The 19,325-nt window shown below is 45.7% G+C and overlaps 1 protein-coding gene across 1 annotated transcript in view; it reads right to left on the bottom strand.

Annotated features, from left to right (window-relative positions):
- Window positions 1-19,325, bottom strand: part of si:ch211-26b3.4 (connector enhancer of kinase suppressor of ras 2) — an 867,895-nt gene that overhangs the window by 587,653 nt on the left and 260,917 nt on the right. The window contains exon 4 of the mRNA XM_068047793.1: window positions 3,754-3,841. Within this exon, the coding sequence (XP_067903894.1) occupies window positions 3,754-3,841 (88 nt within the window). The remainder of the gene's footprint in view (window positions 1-3,753; window positions 3,842-19,325) is intronic.

Genomic DNA, 19,325 nt, shown 5'->3' with positions numbered 1-19,325 from the left:
AGCATTAAATCTGCTGTGGTCAAACAAGGAGAGGAAAAAGAGGGAAGCCCTTTGACCACTCCTCACTTGACTGTAACACTACATACAGTATAACCCAACAATAAAAGGGGCAAGAATGGCAGCTCAACATCCCTGGATATAGAGTTTTCAGGCGGGATAGACAGGGGGGATAAAAAAGGAGGGGCTGTAGCATTATTGGTTCAGGAATCAATAGCTGTGAGGAGGGATGAAATGCTAAATGAATCATCAAATGAGGCCACATGGGTGGAGACCAGAAATAAAAAAGGGGCAGCCACACTACTAGGAGTGTACGATAGACCCCCAAATAGTGAGAGGGAGATAGAGGTACAAATATGTAGGCAAACTTCTGAGTGTAATAACTATAGGGCAATAATAGTTGGGGATTTCAACTAGCCTAATATCAACTAGGATACAAACAGTGTTAAGGGCAGAGAGAGCTCAAAATTCTTGAACTGCATTTAAGAGAACTTTTATAGCCAGCATGTAACAAGTCCAACGAGAGGGGGCACAATTCTAGATTTAGTTTTCGGTAATGAAGCTGGACAAGTAGATGAAGTAGCAGTGGGTGACCATTTTGGAGATAGCGATCATAATACAGTTAGTTTTAGCATAATCATGGAAAAGGACAAAGATAAGATAGGAGTTAAAGTTCTAAATTGGGGGAAGGCAAATTTTACGAGAGGCAATCTGGCGAAAGTGGACTGGGCACTACTACTGGAAGGAAAATCAGTGGCAAACCAGTGGGAGGCATTCAAGAGCGAGATACTACAGGCACAGTTTAGGCATGTCCCCACAAAGATAAAGGCTGATACGGCCAAATCTAGAGGCCCCTAGTTATCTAGAGGCTTACAATGTATGTTGAAACAGAAAAAGAAAGCTTATGACGATCACAAAAAAATTTATATTTTAGAAAGCCTAGAGGAGTATAGAAAGTGCAGGGATGAAGTAAAAAAGGAAATTAGAAAAGCAAAGGGAGGACATCAAAAAATATTTGCAGGTAAAATCAAGGAAAACACAAAGATGTTTTATCAGTACATTAAGAGCAAGAGGATAACTAAGGAAAGGTTAGGGTCTATCAGAGACGTACAAAGGAACTTATACGTGGATGCAGAAAATGTGGGCAGGGTTCTTAATGAGATTTTTGCCTCTGTCTTCACAGAGGAGAGGGATGATGCAGACATTGTAGTAAAAGAGGAGGAGTGTGAAATATTAGATACGATTATCACGACAGAGGATGTACGAGAGCATCTAACATCCTTGAAAGTGGATAAATCACCAGGGCCAGATGGATTGCATTCCAGGTTGTTAAAGGATGCCAGGGAGGAAATAGCGGATGCACTGAGAATCTTCAAATCCTCACTGGATATGGGCGAGGTGTCAGAGGATTGGAGGTCTGCGAACGTTATACCATAGTTTAAAAAGAGTGCGAGGGGTAGGCTAAATAATTATAGGCCAGTCAGTCTGACCTCAGTGGTGGGTAAGTTATTAGAATCAATTCTGAGGGACAGGATAAACTGCCACTAAGAAAGGCACGGATTAATCAGGGATAGTCAGCATGGATTTGTTTTACTAACTTAATTGAACTCTTTGAGGAAGTAACAAAGAGGATTGATGAGTGCAGTGGATGTGGTCTACATGGATTTTAGTAAGGCATTTGGCAAGGTCCCATATGGCAGACTGGTCAGTAAAATGAAAGCCCATGGGATACAGGGGAATGTGGCACATTGGATCCAAAATTGGCTCAGTGGCAGGAAGCAAAGGGTAGTAGTCGACAGATGTTTTTGTGAATGGAAAGCTGTTTCCAATGGCGTTCCACTGGGCTCAGTGTTGGGTCCCTTGCTGTTTGTGGCATATATTAATTACTTGGACTTAAATGTGGGAGGCATGATTGGGAAATATGCTGATGACACAAAAATTGTAGTTGATAGTGAAGAGGATAGCCATGGATTCCAGAATGATATCAATGATTTGGTTGAGTGAGCAGTAAAGTTGCAAATAGAAATCAATCCGGAGAAGTGTGAGGTCATGCACATGGGGAAGGCAAAGAAAGCCAGGGAATACACAATAAATGGGAGGATATTGACAGGGGTAGAAGTGTGAGACCTTGGAGTGCATGTCCACAGGTCTCTGAAGGTGGCAGGACATGTAGATAAAGTAGTGAAGAAGGCATATGGAATGCTTTTCTTTATTGGCCATGGTATAGAATACAAAAGCAAGGTGTAATGCTGGAACTGTATAAAACGCTGATTTGGTCACAGTTGCAGTATTGCGAACAGTTCTGGTCGCCACATTACGGGAAGGAATTAGTTGCTCTGGAGAGAGTGCAGAGCAGATTTACAAGAATGTTGCCAGGGCTTGAAAGTTGTAGCAATGAGCAACGATTGGATAGGCTAGGGTTGTTTTCCTTAGAACAAAGGAGGCTGAGGGGTGATTTAATTGAGGTGTAGAAAATTATGAGGGGCCTAGATAGACAGGAAGGACCTGTTTCCCCTAGCAGAGAGGTCAATTACCAGGGGGCACAGATTTAAAGTGATTGTTAGAAGGATTAGAGGGGACATGAGGAAAAACATTTTCACCCAGAGGGTGGTGGGTGTCTGGAATTCACTGCCAGGAATGGTGGTGGAGGCAGAAACCCTGAATTCTTTCAAAAGGTACCTGGACATGCACCTGAAGTGCTGTAACCGGCAAGGCTATGAACCAGGTGCTGGAAGGTGGGATTAGATTGGGCGGCTAGTTTTTCAGCCGGCCCAGACACGACAGGCTGAATGGCCTCCTTCTGTGCTGTAATTTTTCTATGCTTCTATGGTTCTAATTGTTCATTCCATTTGGTACAAGTTTAAGCTTTCTGAACTTTAGCTCATTGAAGGCACAGGCCTACATATAAAAGCTGCCGTCTGCGGTGAACCGGAGCTAACAGTACTGGGAGACAAGTGCCTGATTTTAACTCTGTGTTAAAATCTCACTGAAGGAGTTCCAAAGATTTGAAGTCCAATAAAGGATGAGTTAGAGGAGGACACAACACAAAAACCCTGATTTCAATATGAGATTTCAAAGCTTACTCATTTTACAAATCTATGCAGGACTCTATCGCTGACAAAAAAACTGCAAATAATATTGTCTTCCTTTGAAAGTTGTCGCAGTTTTCTATTAATGCACAACCCTTTCCGATTCAAGTAGAACTAATCCAGCTGTCCAAAGATATTTCTGGCTGGATTGCAAATTAATTATGGCTGAGTGCAGGAGTTACATCAGAGCAGTTTAACAATCAAAATAATTGACCAAAAAGCATAAATGCAAAACTGTGTATATATCATCCAATGTGTCAGCTTACATCTACTCTTCTAGATCTTTCCAGTTCATAGGTTCTCGAAGATCAGAGGTTCAATAGCTAAAATGTTCTGATTTGCTCTTCTTTCAGAGGCAGAGTTGCAGATAATCATGAATGAGATTCTGTCCAAACGTCATTACTGATTTCTGACTTATGTTGTGTGTTGCTGATGTTTTGTTCAATCAAATCAAAAATATGTCAGTGAATTCACATCCTTCAATTTGAGCATGTGCTGTAATCTCAGTAATCAAACAACCAAAATATTGTATGATTTACATAAACACAATTGTTAAATTATTGTAAATGAACAAAAAATTCAATTAGACGGTGATAATGGGTCAAAAGACAAGCTTCCTCAAACTTTTTCTGGTGATGTGGCTACTTGATGACAGTTTAATACTTACCTGTTGCACAATGGTTGTTAGTTCCAGGCACAGCTGAACAATGTTATTTTTTAGAAGTGAGTATTCTGTCACACTAACGAATGGAGACCTAAAAACAGAATGAAGAACAATTAATTCTAATATTACAATAGTAAAGCTTTCTTTCATGTAACAATATAATTGGATCCTTTCCAGCAAGAAACATTAACATACCTTTGGCATGGAATAATACAGCACACACTCCAAAATTAACTTCACAGTTCATAGAACGCTGGAAACTTACAGCTCAGGAGGCCATTTGTTCCACAATGCCTGTGCTGGCTGTTAGAAAGAGTCGTCATGCTTCGTCCCACATTCCTGCTTTATGTTTGTAACCCCGTAAGTTCCTCATGGTCAAGTACCTAGCCAACCCCTCTTCAAGTTATTTATGGAATCAACTTTCAGACAATCATAGGCTGGAATTTTACATGGAGGCGAAGGATCCCACCCTCCAGCTTAAAATTTGGGGGAGAGCCCACCTCCACCAGGCCTGGAAGTCACTCAGCAATCTTGCATGGCCCAGGCCCTTAATAGGCCTCAGGTGAGACTGCCACCCCTCTGAGGCAGGAAGTCCTGCTCCTAAGAGCTGCCAGACAATCAACCAGCAGCTCCTCAGTCCCAGCAGTGCTACTTGGAGCAGTAGCCACTGCTGGGACTGCACCCAGTGTGAGGAACAGCATGGATGCCAGCCCCAAAAAAAGGTAGGTTCGGTTTCAGGCCTTGCCGGGAACAATCAGCTGGGCCCTGGCGAGGGGGGTGGAGGTCCATCAGGAGGGCGGGGGTGCGGGTCTAGTGGGGGTAGCTGGGGGAGCCCTTTGCGGGGCACAGGGTGCCCGATCAGGAGGGGTCCCCCCCAACCCCGGGCCCACAAGGAGGCCGCCGAGTATTACTGGGCAGCCTTCTCAGCTGTCGAAGTGCCCAGGCACCAATGGTAAAATATCAGCAGTGGCGGGAGGAGGCCCTTAAGTGGCAATTAATCGGCCACATAAGGGCCTCAATGGGCCTGGTGCTGGTGGGCTGTTTGCCACTTCTCCCGCTGCTGGTAAAATGGTAGTGGGGGGTGGGTAGGCAACGGGAACAGAACTTCCCATCTCCTACTCAATCTTACACCCCACCCACCACCACCCCCTCCCCCCCATCCCAGCTTCCAGCCCGTCCCGGGAGGGACGTAAAATTCCAGTCATAGTATCATTTACAGCATATAAGAAGGCCATTTGGTCCATCAAGTCCATGTCGACTCTCCACGTAGCTATGCAGTCAGTCCCACTTCCCAGCTCGATCCTGATAGCCGTGTAAGTGTATTTTTCTCAGGTTGGCTATCCAACTTCCTCTTGAAGTCACTGATAGTTTCTGCTTCTTGTGAGCAGCAAGTTCGAGGTCATTACCACCTGGTGTGTAAAAATGTGCTTCCTCATATTCCCCCTGCATCTCTTGCCCAAAACTTTCAATCTGTGTCCCCGAGTCCTAGTACTGTTTGTTAATGGGAACAGTTTTTCCTTGCCTAACTTATCTAAGCCTTTCATAATTTTGTACACTTCTATTAAATCTCCCCTCAATCCCCTTTGTTCTAAGGAGAACAAACCCTTTTAGCTTTTCCAACCTAACCTTTTAGCTAAAATCCTCCATCCCTGCACCATTCTGGTGAATCTCCTCTGCACCCTCTCAAGGACCCTCACATCCTTCCTGAAGTGTGGTGACCAGAACCAGATGCAATATTCCAGTTGGGACCTAACCAGAGCTTTATAAAGGTTCAGCATAACTTCCCTGCTTTTGTGTTCAATGCCTCTATTTATGAAGCCCAAGATCCCATATGCTTCACTAACCAATCTCTTAACATGTCCTGCCACCTTCAAAGTTCGATGCACTTGCACCCCCAGATCCCTCTATTCCTGCACAGTCTTCAAAACAATGTCATTAAGTAAATGTTGTCTCTCCCTATTCCTTCTGCCAAAATACATCACCTCACACTTGTCAGTATTAATTCCATCTGCCACCTCTTTGCCCATTCTGATAACCTTTCTATATCCTGTTGTAGGCAGTTCATATCATCCTCACTGTTTGCCGCACCTCCAAGTTTGGTGTCATCAGCAAATTTTGAACACTCTGTATTCCAAGATCCAAGTCATTTATATATAGCAAAAAAAACAGTGGTCTCAACACTGATCCTTGGGGAACACCACTGTCTACCATCCTCCAGTCTGAAAAACAACCATTTACTCCAACTTGCTGTTTTCTATCCTCAAGCCTTTTTTTTTATCCAATTGAATACTGACCCTCCTATTCCATGAGCCTCAATTTTCTTAACCAGCCTTTTATGTGGTACCTTATGAAATGCTTTCTTAAAATCCATATAAACAACATCCACTGCATTTCCTTCATCAACCTTCTCTGTTACTTCATCAAAAAATTAGATTAGTCAAGCATGATCTGCCTTTTACAAATCCATGCTGGCTATCCTTAATTAGCTCAAATCTCTCTAAGAGTCCTGATTATTGTTTCTAAAACCTTACCCACCACTGATGTTAAACTAATTGGCCTGTCCTTGCTAGGACTGTCCTTATACCCTTTCTTGAATAAGGTTGCCACATTTGCCACTCTCCAATCCTCTGGCACCTCCCCCATATCCAGGGAAGATTGGAAGAATATGTCAAGCTCTTCTGCTATCTCTATCCCCACTTCCTTTAGTAACCTGGGATACAAGCCATCCGGACCAGGTGACTTATCTAAGCAAAGCAGAGCCAGCCATGTTAGCACCTCCCCTCTCTCAATTTTTATCCTATCCATTGCCTCTACTCTCTCTGATTCTACTGATATTTTGTCAGCCTCCATTTCGTTAATGAAAACTGATACAAAGTACTCATTAAGTATATTAGCCTCGCCCTGCGCCTCTAACCATATATTACCCTCTCTGTCCCTAATAGGCCCTACTCTTATTACTCGCTTACTATTTACATGCCAGTTGAAGATCTTTGGGTTCCCTTCTATGTTGACTGCCATTCTATTTTCATATTCTCTCTTTGCCAGTTTTATTTTCCTCTTCACCTCCCTCTCAACTTATTGTAAATGGCCTGGTTCTCACTTGATGAGTTCACCTGACACGCATCATGCACCCTCTTTATTTTGTTTCATCATCTTCTCTATCTCCCTTGTCAACCAAGGAGCCTTATTCTTGATTCCCCTACCTTTCACCCTTGTTGGAATGTACCTAGCCTGTACCTGAAGCATCTCTTCCTTAAAGATAACCCATTGGTCCAATACACCTCTTCCTGCCAGTCTTTGGTTCCATCCTACCCTGGCTAGATCCCTTCTCATCGTGTTGAAATTAGCCCTCTTCCAATCTAGACGTTCTACCTTATTTTGTTCCTTGCTTTTCTGCATTACTAGTCTAAACCTTATGATACGATGATCACTCTTACCTAACTGCTCCCCCACAGACACTTCATCCACTTGGCCCACCTCATTTCCCAGCACCAGATCCATCAATGCCTCTTTTCTAGTTGGGCTAAGAACATATTGATCAAGGAAGTTCTCCTGAAAACATTTTAGCAATTCCTCCCTCTCCTCACCCTTTACTCTAAAATTATCTCTATCGATATTTGGGTAATTAAAGTTCCCCAATATCACTACTCTATAGTTTTTGTACATCTTTGTGATTTCTCTGCAGATTTGCTCCTCTATCTCTCTCTCACTATTTGGAGGCCTATAGAATACCCCTAGTAGTGTGATCATAGCCTTTTTGCTCCTCAACTCTAATCAAATAGATTCTGTCTTTGCCTGTTCACGGACATCCTCCCTTTCCAGCACTGTAATTCTTCCCTAATCAGGACTGCCACCCCACCTCCCCTTTTTCCTTCTCTATCCTTTCTGAACACTTTGTATCCTTGTAAATTAAGCATTCAGTCCTTGCCTTTTTTAAGCCACGTTTCTGTTGTTGCCACTACATCATATTCCCATACTGTTATTTGTGCTTGTAGCTCACCAACCTTATTCACCACACTTTGCACGTTTACACACATGCATTGTAATCCTGCCTTTGCATTTCTTGTCGTCCTTCTCAGTCCACTCCCATCTAATAAGGAACTATTGCCTTCTCTAGTCGTGTCTAACACTCTCACTCTGACCCCACCTAATACTTTGCTATTTCCTACTCTAGTGCTATCTGTCTTTTTCAACTCTCTGTGCCAGGGATAGGCACCAACATGCTGAACCACAGACATTTGACAATATTATTGACTCAGCCACGGACATGGGGGCAATTAATCTGTATATAAGATTTATAGACATCCTAAAGTCATCAAAACACAGTCCGATTTAAAACACATTTCTCCCTGTTTACTGAGATACCTGGCATTGTTTTTGCTTGCACAAGTAGTCAATGTCTGCCCGCACACTTGATGTAATGAGGAGTGATCTTGATCTCTTTTCCTCCCCTCTTGCTCTCTCCTCCCTCTCTGTGTCAATCCCTATCCCCTCTCTCTCCCCTCTGTGTCCATTTCTCTCCCCTCTCCTCCCTCTGTGTCCATCCCTCCCTCCTCTCTCTCTCTCTCTCTCTCTCAACCATGTCCATCCCTCCCCCCTCTCTCTCCCACTCTTTCTCTCCCATCTCTCTCCCCCTTCCTCTCCCTCTATCTCCCTCTCTCTTTCCCCCTCTGTCTCTCCCCCTCTCTCCCCCCTCTCTCTCTCTTACCCTCCTCCCCTCCTTTCTCTCACTTTCTCTGCCTCTTTCTCTCTCTGACAGTTGCAGAGAGTGGGAACTCTCAGTTTTGTGGTAGGTATTTTTAAAAATTGCAACCATCAGGTGCTTAGAGCAGAGACAGTGGTTTCTGAACTTCAGACAAGTTCGTGGTTTTCCGACAGGGTTTAAAAAAAATATCGGAACTCGCCAGGAAACCACAAACTTGTCCAAAGTTCAGAAACCGCTGCTCCCGCTCCCAGTACCTGACAGCAGTGAAACTGATGACTGCGATTTTTTTTTAAAGTCGGGCTGATCTGGAAGAAGAAGCCAATGTGAAATTTCTCATCCCATAAATTACCAGTCACGGACCTCAAAATTTTCACCATAGACACTGGCGTCCATGTACGGACACGTTGCCCACCCCTGTTCCGTGCACCTTGGTGTTCCTCTCTTGTATTATCTCCTGGTTCCCACACCCCTGCCAAATTAGCTTAAACCCTCCCCAATAGCACTAGCAAATCGCCGCTCAAGGAAATTTGTACTAGCTCTGTTCAGCTGCAACCCCGTCTGGCGTGTATAGGTCCCACCTTCTCCAGAACTGATCCCAATGTCCCAGGAATCTAAACCCCTCCCTCCTGCACCATCCTTCCAGCCATGCATTCATCTGCTCTCTCCTCCTGTTTCTATACTCACTTGCTCATGGTACTGGGAGTAATCCGGAGATAACTACTTTTAAGGTCCTGCTTGCTAATTTCTTACATAGGTCACTAAACTCTTTCTGCAGCACCGCATCCCTTTTCTTATCTATGTCATTGGTACCAATGTGCACCACGACTGCTGGCTGTTCACCCTCCTCCCTCAGGGTGCTCTGCAGTGGTTCAGTGACATCCTTGACCCTGGCACAAGGGAGAGAACACACTATCCTGGATTCACATCTGCGGCCACAGAAACGCCTGTCTGTTCCCCTGACTATCAAATCTCCTATCACTATCACTCTTCCAGTCTTCCTTGTACCCGCTCCCCCCCCACCCACCCCACACAGCTGTGCCACCCATGATGCCACGGACTTGGCTCTGGCTGCACGCGCCAGATGAACCATTGCTTTCTACAGTTCTCAGAACTGATTATCGGTTGGAGAGTAAGATGCACACAAGGGTCTCCTACACTACCTGCCTGTTTCTTCTTGACTGTCTGGTGGTCACCCATTCCCTCTCTGCCTGCATACTCTTAAGCTGTAGGGTTACCACATCAATTATCGTGTTATCCACGGAACTCTCAACCTCAGGGATGCACCATAGTGACGTCAGCCGCTGCTCAAGTTCTAAAACCCAGAGCTCAAGCTGCTGCAACTGAACACACCTCCTGCATATATGGTTATCCAGGACATGAGAACTGTCCTGCAATTCCCACATAGCACAGGATGTACATGCCAGAGGTTGGAGCAGCCCTGTCAATCCTCTATCTATTGGATAATAAACACTGGTAGTACAACTAAATCCCGCTACCAAATAAACCCTGCTCCTACTAATACTCATAACCCTACCAATTGTAATAAACCTTACCAATAGCAATAATACCCTTACCGATGATAATAAAAACCTTACTACTGCCACTAATAAACTTTACCAATACTAATCTATCTTACCACTATTAATACACCATACCAATACTAAAATGTTACCAATAGTAGTAAAAATCTCACCAATAGTAATAAACCTTACCAAAATTATGAGTAATAAATAGGAAATACTCACCAGCCAATTAATAAGCTTTACTACTATTCGTAAACCTTACCACCACTAATCAAACCTTACAATTACTAAAATTACCCAAGTTTTGAAATATAAATGAGAAACATTCTCACCAACCAATCAACTACCTGTTTTCCTGTGATACCACACTTTGATTTTTCTTGGCCAGTCTGCTCTGAAACCACAGACTGGACTCCATTCGACTGGACTGGACTACACTGGACTGGATTAGACTGGACTGGACTGGACTACACTGGCGTGGACTGCACTGGACTGGATTAGACTGCACTGGACTGGATTAGACTGCACTGGACTGGACTAGAATGGACTGGATTGGACTGGACTGGACTGGACTGGATTAGACTGGACTGGACTGGATTGGACTGGACCGGATTGGACTGGACTGGACTGGACTGGACTGGATGGCCCTTTTAAACTCCCTGCTGCTCTTGCTCCCTCACTCCTTTCCGCTGCTGCTGCTCTTTTAAGCTCCTGGCTAGTCTCGCTCTCTCTCGCTCCTTCCCGCCACTCTTTTAGGTTCTCTGCTGGTCTTGCTCTTTTCAAGGTAGAACATTCCAGATCCTGACAACTTTTCTGCTCTTCTCCCCTCTCAATCTTTTTGCCAATGATTTTAAATCTATGATCTCTGGTTATTGACCCACTCACCAGAGGGAATAATTCTTAACCTTCTCTGTTCAAAGGAGAACAGTGTTAAGCTTTCCAACCTCTCCTCATAACTGAAGTTCCTCATTTCTGATAGCATCCTGGTAAAGCTCCTCTGTATACTTTCTAAGACCATTGCACCTTTCCTTTAGTGCGGTGCCCATAGTTTTCCACAGTTGTTCAGCTGAGGCCAGTGATGTATAAATTTCTAACATGCTCTCTTTGCTTTTATTCCTATTCTATTCCTCTATTTATAAACCCAACTAACGCATATGCTTTTTGAACCATCTTATCAACTTGCCCAGCCTTTAAGGAGTTGTGCAGATAGAAACCCAGGTCCCTGTGTATCTACACTTTTCAAAATCATGTCATTTATCAGATACTGTCTTTCCATATTAGTCCTCCCAACGTGCATTACTTCACACTTCTCTACAATGAACTCCATCTTCCATGCTACAGCCCATTTCACCAGCCTGTCTATGTCAGCCTGAAGATCATAACCATTCTCATTACTATCTACTACGTTGTAGAGTTTTGTATTATCTGCAGACTTTATAATCCTGCTCCCTACGCCCGAGTATAGGTTGTTTATAAAAATTACTAAAAGTAATGGACCCAAAATTGATGCAAGAGGAACACCACTGCAAACCACTTCCTAGTCTGAAAAACATCCAGCCATCCACCACCCTCCAAAGTTGCAGCAACAGCAACAACAGTTTGCATTTATATGGCATCTTTAACATAGTGAAACATCTAAAGGTGCTTCACATAAGGATTATCAACCAAGGTTTGACACCAAGCCACATACGAAGATATAAAAATAGGTGACAAGAAGCTTGTTTTTATTCATCCATGGGATGTGGGCGTCGCTGGCTATGCCAGCATTTATTGACCATCCCTAATTGCCCTTGAGAAGATGGTGGTGAGCCGCCTTCTCGAACTGCTGCAGTACATGTCGGGCAGGTACACCCACAGTGCTGTTAGGAAGGGAATTCCAAGTTTTTGACCCAGCGACACTACAGGAACAGTGATATTGTTCCAAGTCAGGATAGTGTGCGGCTTGGAGGGGAAATTTCAGGTGGTGGTGTTCCCATGCAACTGCTGCCCTTGTCCTTCTAGGTGGTAGAGGCTGCGGGTTTAGAAGGTGTTGTCTAAGGAGCCTTGGTGCATTGCTGCAGTGCATCTTGTAAATGGTACACACTGCTGCCACTGTGCATTGGTGGTGGAGGGAGTGAATGTTTGTATATGGGGAGCCAATCAAGCGGGCTGCTTTCTCTTGGATGGTGTCGAGCTTCTTGAACGTTGTTGGAGCTGCACCCATCCAGGCAAGTGGAGAGTATTCCATCACACTCCTGACTTGTGCCTTGTAGATGGTGGACAGGCTTTGGGGAGTCAGGAGGTGAGTTACTCACCGTAGGATTCCTAGTCTCTGAACTGCTCTTGTAGCCATGGTATATATATGGCTACTCCAGTTCAGTTTCTGGTCAATGGTAACACCTAGGATGTCGATAGTGGGGGATTCAGTGATCGTAATACCATTGAATGTCAAGGAGAGATGGTTAGATTCTCTCTAGTTGGAGATTGTCATTGCCTGGCACCTGTGTGGCGCAACTGTTACTTGCCACTTATTAGCCCAAGCCTGAAAATTGTCCAGGTCTTGCTATATTTCTACACAGACTGCTTCAGTGTCTGAAAAGTTGCGAATGGTGTTGAATATTGTGCAATCATAAACGAACATCCCCACTTCTGACCTTTTGATGCAGGGAAGGTTATTGCTGAAGCAGTTGAAGATGGTTGTGCCTAGGACTCCTGCAGTGAAGTCCTGCAGCTGAGATGATTGATCTGCAACAAGCACAACCATTTTCCTTTGCGCTAGGTATGACTCTAACCAGTGGAGAGATTTCCCCCGATTCCCATTGACTCCAGCTTTTCTAGGGCTCCTTGATGCCATACTCGGTCAAATGCTGCCCTGATGTCAAGGGCAGTCACTCTCACCTCACCTCTTGAGTTCAGCTCTTGGTTTGAACTAAGATTGTAACGAGGTCAAAAGATGAGTGGCCTTGGCAGAACCCAAACTGAGTGTCACTGAGCAGGTTATTGCAAAGCACGTGCCACTTGATAACACTGTCAACAACACTTCCATCACGTTACTGATGATTGAGAGCATGGGGAGATGGTGGCATAGTGGTATTGTCACCGGATTAGTAACCCAGAGACCCAGGCTATTGCTCTGGGGACATGAGTTCGAATTCCAACACGCAGATGGTGGAATTTGAATTCAATTCATAAATCTGTAAAAGCTAGTCTAATGGTGGCCATAAAACCATTGTCAATTGTTGCAAAAACCCATCTAGTTCACTAATGTCCTTTACAGAAGGAAATCTGCTGTCCTTACCTGGTCTGGTCTATATGTGACACCAGACGCACAGCAATGCGGTTGACTCTTAACACTCTCTGAGACGGCCTAGCAAACCATTCAGTTGGATTAAACCATTACAAAGTCAATAAGGAATGAAACTTGACAAACCACCCGGCATCAACCTAGGCATGGGAAACGACAACGGCAAACCCAGCCCTGTCGACCCTGCAAAGTCCTCCTTACTAACATCTGGGGATTTGTGCCAAAGTTGGGAGAGCTGTCCCACAGACTAGTCAAGCAACAGCCTGACATAGTCATTGTCACGGAATCATACCTTACAGACAATGTCCCAGACTCTGCCATCACCATCCCCGGGTATGTCCTGTCCCACTGGCAGGACAGACCCACCAGAGGTGGTGGCACAGTGGTATACAGTAGGGAGGGAGTTGCCCTGGGAGTCCTCAACATCAATTCCAGACCCCATGAAGTCTCATGGCACTCGGCCAAACATGGGCAAGGAAACCTCCTGCTGATCATCACCTACTGGTCCCCCTCAGCTGATGACTCAGTACTCCTTCATGTTGAATAGCACTTGGAGGAAGCACTGAGGGTGGCAAGGGTGCAGAATGTATTCTGGGTGTGGAACTTCAATGTCCATCACCAAGAGTGGCTTGGTAGCACCATTTCTGACCGAGCTGTCCGAGTCCTAAAGAACATAGCTGCTAGACTGGGTCTGAGGCAGTTGGTGAGGGAACCAAGAGAGAAAAACATACTTGACCTCGTCCTCGCCAATCTGTCTGCTGCAGATGCACCTGTCCATGACAGTATTGGTAGGAGTGAACACTGCACCACAGTCCTTGTGGAGACTAAATCCCGTCTTCACATTGAGGATACCCTTCATCGTGTTGTGTGGCACTACCACCCATGCTAAATGGGATAGATTTCGAACAGATCGAGCAACGCAAAACTGGGCATCCATGAGGTGCTGTGGGCCATCAGTAGCAGCAGAATTATTTTCAACCACAATCTGTAACCTCATGGCCTGGCATATCCCCCACTCTACCATTACCATCAAGCTAGGGTCCAAACCTGGTTCAATGAAGAGTGCAGGAGAGCATGCCAGGAGCAGCACCAGGCTTCCCTAAAACTGAGGTGTCAGCCTGGTGAAGCTATAACCCAGGACTACTTGCATGCCAAACAGCGGAAACAGCATGCAATATACAGGGTTAAACAATCCCACAACCAACAGACCAGATCTAAGCTCTGCAATTCCGCCACCTCCAGTCATGAATGATTGTGGACAATTAAACAACTAACTGGAGGAGGTGGCTCCACAAATATCCCCATCCTCAATGATGGGGGAGCCCAGCACATCAGAGCAAAAGATAAGGCTGATGCATTTGCAACAATCTTCAGCCAGAAGTGCCGAGTGGATGATCCATCTCAGCCTCCTCACAGATGCCAGTCTTCAGCCAATTCGATTCACTCCACGTGATATCAAGAAACAACTGAAGGCACTGGTTACTGCAAAGGCTATGGGCCCCGACAACAATCCGGCAATATGTACTCCAGAACTAGCCGCGCCCCTAGCCAAGCTGTTCCAGTACAGCTATAACACTGGTATCTACCCAGCAATGTGGAAAATTGCCCAGGTATGTCCTATACACAAAAAGCAGGACAAATCCTACTCGGCCAATTACCATCCAACAGTCTACTCTCAATCATCACTAAAGTGATGGATGGTGTCATCGACAGTGCTATCAAGCGGAACTTGCTTAGCAATAACCTGGTCAAAGACATATGTTTTAAGCAGTGTCTTAAGGGAGGAAAGACAGGTAGAGCAGCACAGATGCTTTGGGAGAAAATTCCAGAGCTTAGCAGAACACCTATGTTCAATGCACAAGTGTGACCCGGAGATTCGGGTCGCTTGTAACTTTAACTCTCCACCCCACTCCAACTCTGACCTCCCTGTCTTCAGCCTCCTACACTGTTCCAATGAAATTCAATGTAAGCTCGAGGAACAACTCCTCATCTTTTGATTATGCACTTTACAGCCTTCCAGACTCAACATTGAATTCAACAATTTTAGATCATAAACACTGCTTTTTTGGACAACATTTGCTGGCAGTGATTCTTTTTTGGCATTTTCAGCTTTGGTACATCCATTCTTTATTTATTTTATTGTTCCATTACCACCCCCTTTTGCCTTGCACCATCACCCCTTTTGTCATTTAACTTCTCCTCCCTTCCCCCATCATAGACATGCCCTTTTGTTCTTTCCTCCCCTTCCTCCCCTTTCCATGCCTCTGTACTTGCTTAAAACCTGTCACATCTCCAACATTTTCCAGTTCTGATGTCAGGTCATTGACTTACCTGCTGAGCATTTTCAGCATTTTCTATCTTTATTAGAAATGTAACTTAATTGTCTAACTAGACAACAATAACATCATAAATTTGCATTTATATAGCACCTTTGATGTCATGAAATATCCCAATGCAGTTTACAGGAGTGTTATCAAACAAAATCTGACATCAAACCATATTAGGAGATATTGGAAAGATGAACAAATACTTGGACAAAAAAGTAGGTTTTAAGGAGGAGAGAGAGATTAAGAGGCAGAGAGGATTAGTGAGGGTATTCTAGAGCTCAAGGCCGAGGCAGCTGAAGGCACGGCTGCCATTGGTGGAGCAATTAAAACTGGGGTGTATAAGAGGTCAGAATTGGAAGAGCGCAGATATCTCGGAGGCTTGTACGGCTGGAGGAGGCTACTGAGATAGGGGCAAGGCCATGGAGGGATTTGAAAACAAGAATGAGAAATTTGAAATTGAGGCTTTGCCGCACCAGGAGCCAAGCTAGGTCAGCAAACACTGGGGTGATAGGTGAATGGGGCTTGGTGTGACTAAGGATATGGGCAGCAGAGTTTTGGATGACCTCAAATTTACAGAGGTACAATGTGGGAGATTAGTCAGGAGAACTTTGGAACAGTCAAGTCTTGAGGTAACAATGGCATGTATGAGGGCTTCAGCAGCAGATGAGCTGCGGCAGGGGTGGAACCAGGCGACGTTATGGAGGTAGCAGTAGGCGGTGTTGGTGATGGAGCGGATATGTGGTCAGAAGCTCATATTGCTGTCGAATACGAAAGTAAAGTTTTGAAAGGTTTGGTTCAGTCTCAGAGGCTTGGAGTGGATGGCTTGAGAATGGAGTTTGTGGCGAAGACCAAAGACAATGGCCGGAAGTTTACATCCCCCCAAAGGCTGGTAGCGGGGTGGGGGCGGAAAATGGAGTGGAAGGTTTGTGGGGGCCCTTCCTGACCCGCTCCCACCTCGGTCGCCATTTTACGCAGGTTGGCAGCAGCGGGTAACGGCCCGCCCATCCCAGGCCAAGCAAGGCCCTTAAGTGGTCAACTGACGGCCACTTAAGTGCCTCCGCCCGCCGCCACGGGGATTGCACAGTTGGCAGGCGGGCAAGCCCAGGCCTGAGTGAAGCTGCCTGACAAAAGAAGGTGGCCTGCGGGGGGCCCTGCTGATCGGGCACCCTGTCCCTGACGGAGGGCCGCCCCCGATTCCCCAACCACCTCCAATGCCCAACATACCCCCTGCCTCCCAGCTCAACTCCTCTTGCCTCGCTGGGGCCCGACCGATCACCCCCGGCGAGGCCCCAAAAACCTACTTCCTTTGCGGACCGTCCTTCCTCTTCATCTTGAAGCTGGGTGTAGTCCCAGCAGTGGCCACTGCTCATGGTGGCGCTGTTGGGGCTAAGAGCTGCCAGCCTGCTGATTGGCCGGCAGATCCATTAGGTGGGACTTCCTCCCTCAAAGAGGTGTAAGTCCCGCCTAAAACCAATTAAAGGCCTGGGGACTGCAAAATACAGTATGGATCCCCAGGCCCGGCGGAGGCGGGATCGCCACCAAACATTTCCGTCGGTGGACAGCTCCCATCCAACAAGTGAAAAACTTCAGCCAATAGCTTCAGACTGCCCAATATTTAGTTGGAGAACATTCTGCTCACCCAGATGTTAGACAAGTAGTTGACAAATTAGAAACAGAGGTGGGGTCAAGAGAGCTTATGGTGAGTTAGAGCTGGATGCCATCAGTGTACGTGTGGAACCGAATGTGTTTTTGGATGATGTCACCAAGAACAGCATGTAGATGAGAAATAAAAGGGGGCCAAGAAGGTAATGGTGCTGGAGCAGGCTATGACTCGATAGATTTAAACTAGCTTGGCAGGGGGATGGGAACCGGAGCTATGGATCAGTGGATGGGGTAGCTGTTGAACAGGCAGATACCGAGTGCAGAGAGTCTGTGAGGAAGGTTAGACAATTGACACGACAAAGTTGCAGCCAGTATGATGGGTTGAAGTGTGTCTATTTTAACGCAAGAAGTGTCAGGAATAAGGGTGATGAACTTAGAGCATGGATCAGTACTTGGAGCTACGATGTTGTGGCCATTACGGAGACTTGGATATCACAGGGGCAGGAATGGATGTTGCATGTTCCAGGGTTTAGATGCTTCAAAAGGAATAGGGAGGGAGGTAAAAGAGGTGGGGGAGTGGCATTGCTAATCAGGGATAGTATTGCAGCTGCAGAAAGGGAGGTCGTCGAGGAGGGTTTGTCTACTGAGTCATTATGGGTGGAAGTCAGAAACAGGAAAGGAGCAGTCACTTTGTTGGGAGTTTTCTATAGACACCCCCAATAGCAACAGAGACACGGAGGAACAGATTGGGAGGCAGATTTTGGAAAGGTGCAGAAGTAACAGGGTTGTGGTCATGGGTGACTTCAACTTCCCTAATATTGATTGGAACCTCCTTAGTGCAAATAGTTTGGATGGAGCAGTTTTTGTCAGGTGTGTCCAGGAAGGTTTCCTGACTCAATATGTAGATAGGCTGACTAGACGGGAGGCTATGTTGGACTTGGTGCTTGGCAACGAACCAGGCCAGGTGGCAGATCGCTCGATGGGAGAGCATTTCGGTGATAGTGATCACAACTCCCTGACCTTTACTATAGTCATGGAGAGGGACAGGAGCAGACGGGATGGGAAAATATTTAATTGGGGGAGGGAAGAATTACGGAAATGCACGACAGAAATGTGGAGGTTGTTTAGGGAGCGCTGCGACTGCTGGATAGGTTTGTCCCGATAAGGCAAAGAAGGGATGGTAGGGTGAAGGAACCTTGGATGACAAGAGATGTGGAACAGCTAGTCAAGAGGAAGAAGGAAGCTTACTTAAGGTTGAGGAAGCAAGGATCAGACAGGGCTCTAGAGGGTTACAAGGTAGCCAGGAAGGAACTGAAGAATGGACTTAGGAGAGCTAGAAGGGGACATGAAAAAGTCATTGGCGGGTAGGATTAAGGAAAATCCCAAGGCGTTCTACACTTATGTGAGGAACAAGAGGATGGCCAGAGTGAGGGTAGGGCCGATCAGGGATAGTGGAGGGAACTTGTGCCTGGAGTCGGAGGAGGTAGGGGAGGTCCTAAATGAATACTTTGCTTCAGTATTCACTAGTGAGAGGGACCTGGTCGTTTGTGAGGACAGCATGGAACAGGCTGATATGCTCGAACAGGTTGAGGTTAAGAGGGAGGATGTGCTGGAAATTTTGAATGATATGAGGACAGATAAGTCCCCGGGGCCAGACGGGATATACCCAAGGATATTACGGGAAGTGAGGGAAGAGATTGCTGCGCCTTTGGCGATAATCTTTGCGTCCTCACTGTCCACTGGAGTAGTACCGGATGATTGGAGGGTGGCAAATGTTGTTCCCTTGTTCAAGAAAGGGAATAGGGATAATCCTGGGAATTATAGACCAGTCAGTCTTACGTCGGTAGTGGGCAAATTATTGGAGAGGATTCTGAGAGACAGGATTTATGATTATTTGGAAAAGCATGGTTTGATTAGAGACAGTCAGCATGGCTTTGTGAGGGGCAGGTCATGCCTCACAAGCCTTATTGAATTCTTTGAAGATGTGACAAAACACATTGATGAAGGAAGAGCAGTGGATGTGGTGCATATGGATTTTAGCAAGGCGTTTGATAAGGTTCCCCATGGTAGGCTCATTCAGAAAGTGAGGAGGCATGGGATACAGGGAAAGCTGGCTGTCTGGATACAAAATTGGC

This window comes from Heterodontus francisci, chromosome 15, assembly GCF_036365525.1.
Source record: "Heterodontus francisci isolate sHetFra1 chromosome 15, sHetFra1.hap1, whole genome shotgun sequence".
Taxonomy (NCBI): Eukaryota; Metazoa; Chordata; class Chondrichthyes; order Heterodontiformes; family Heterodontidae; genus Heterodontus; species Heterodontus francisci.
The sequence above is the reverse complement of the archived record's forward strand: the minus strand, read 5'-3'. Positions and strand labels throughout refer to the sequence as shown.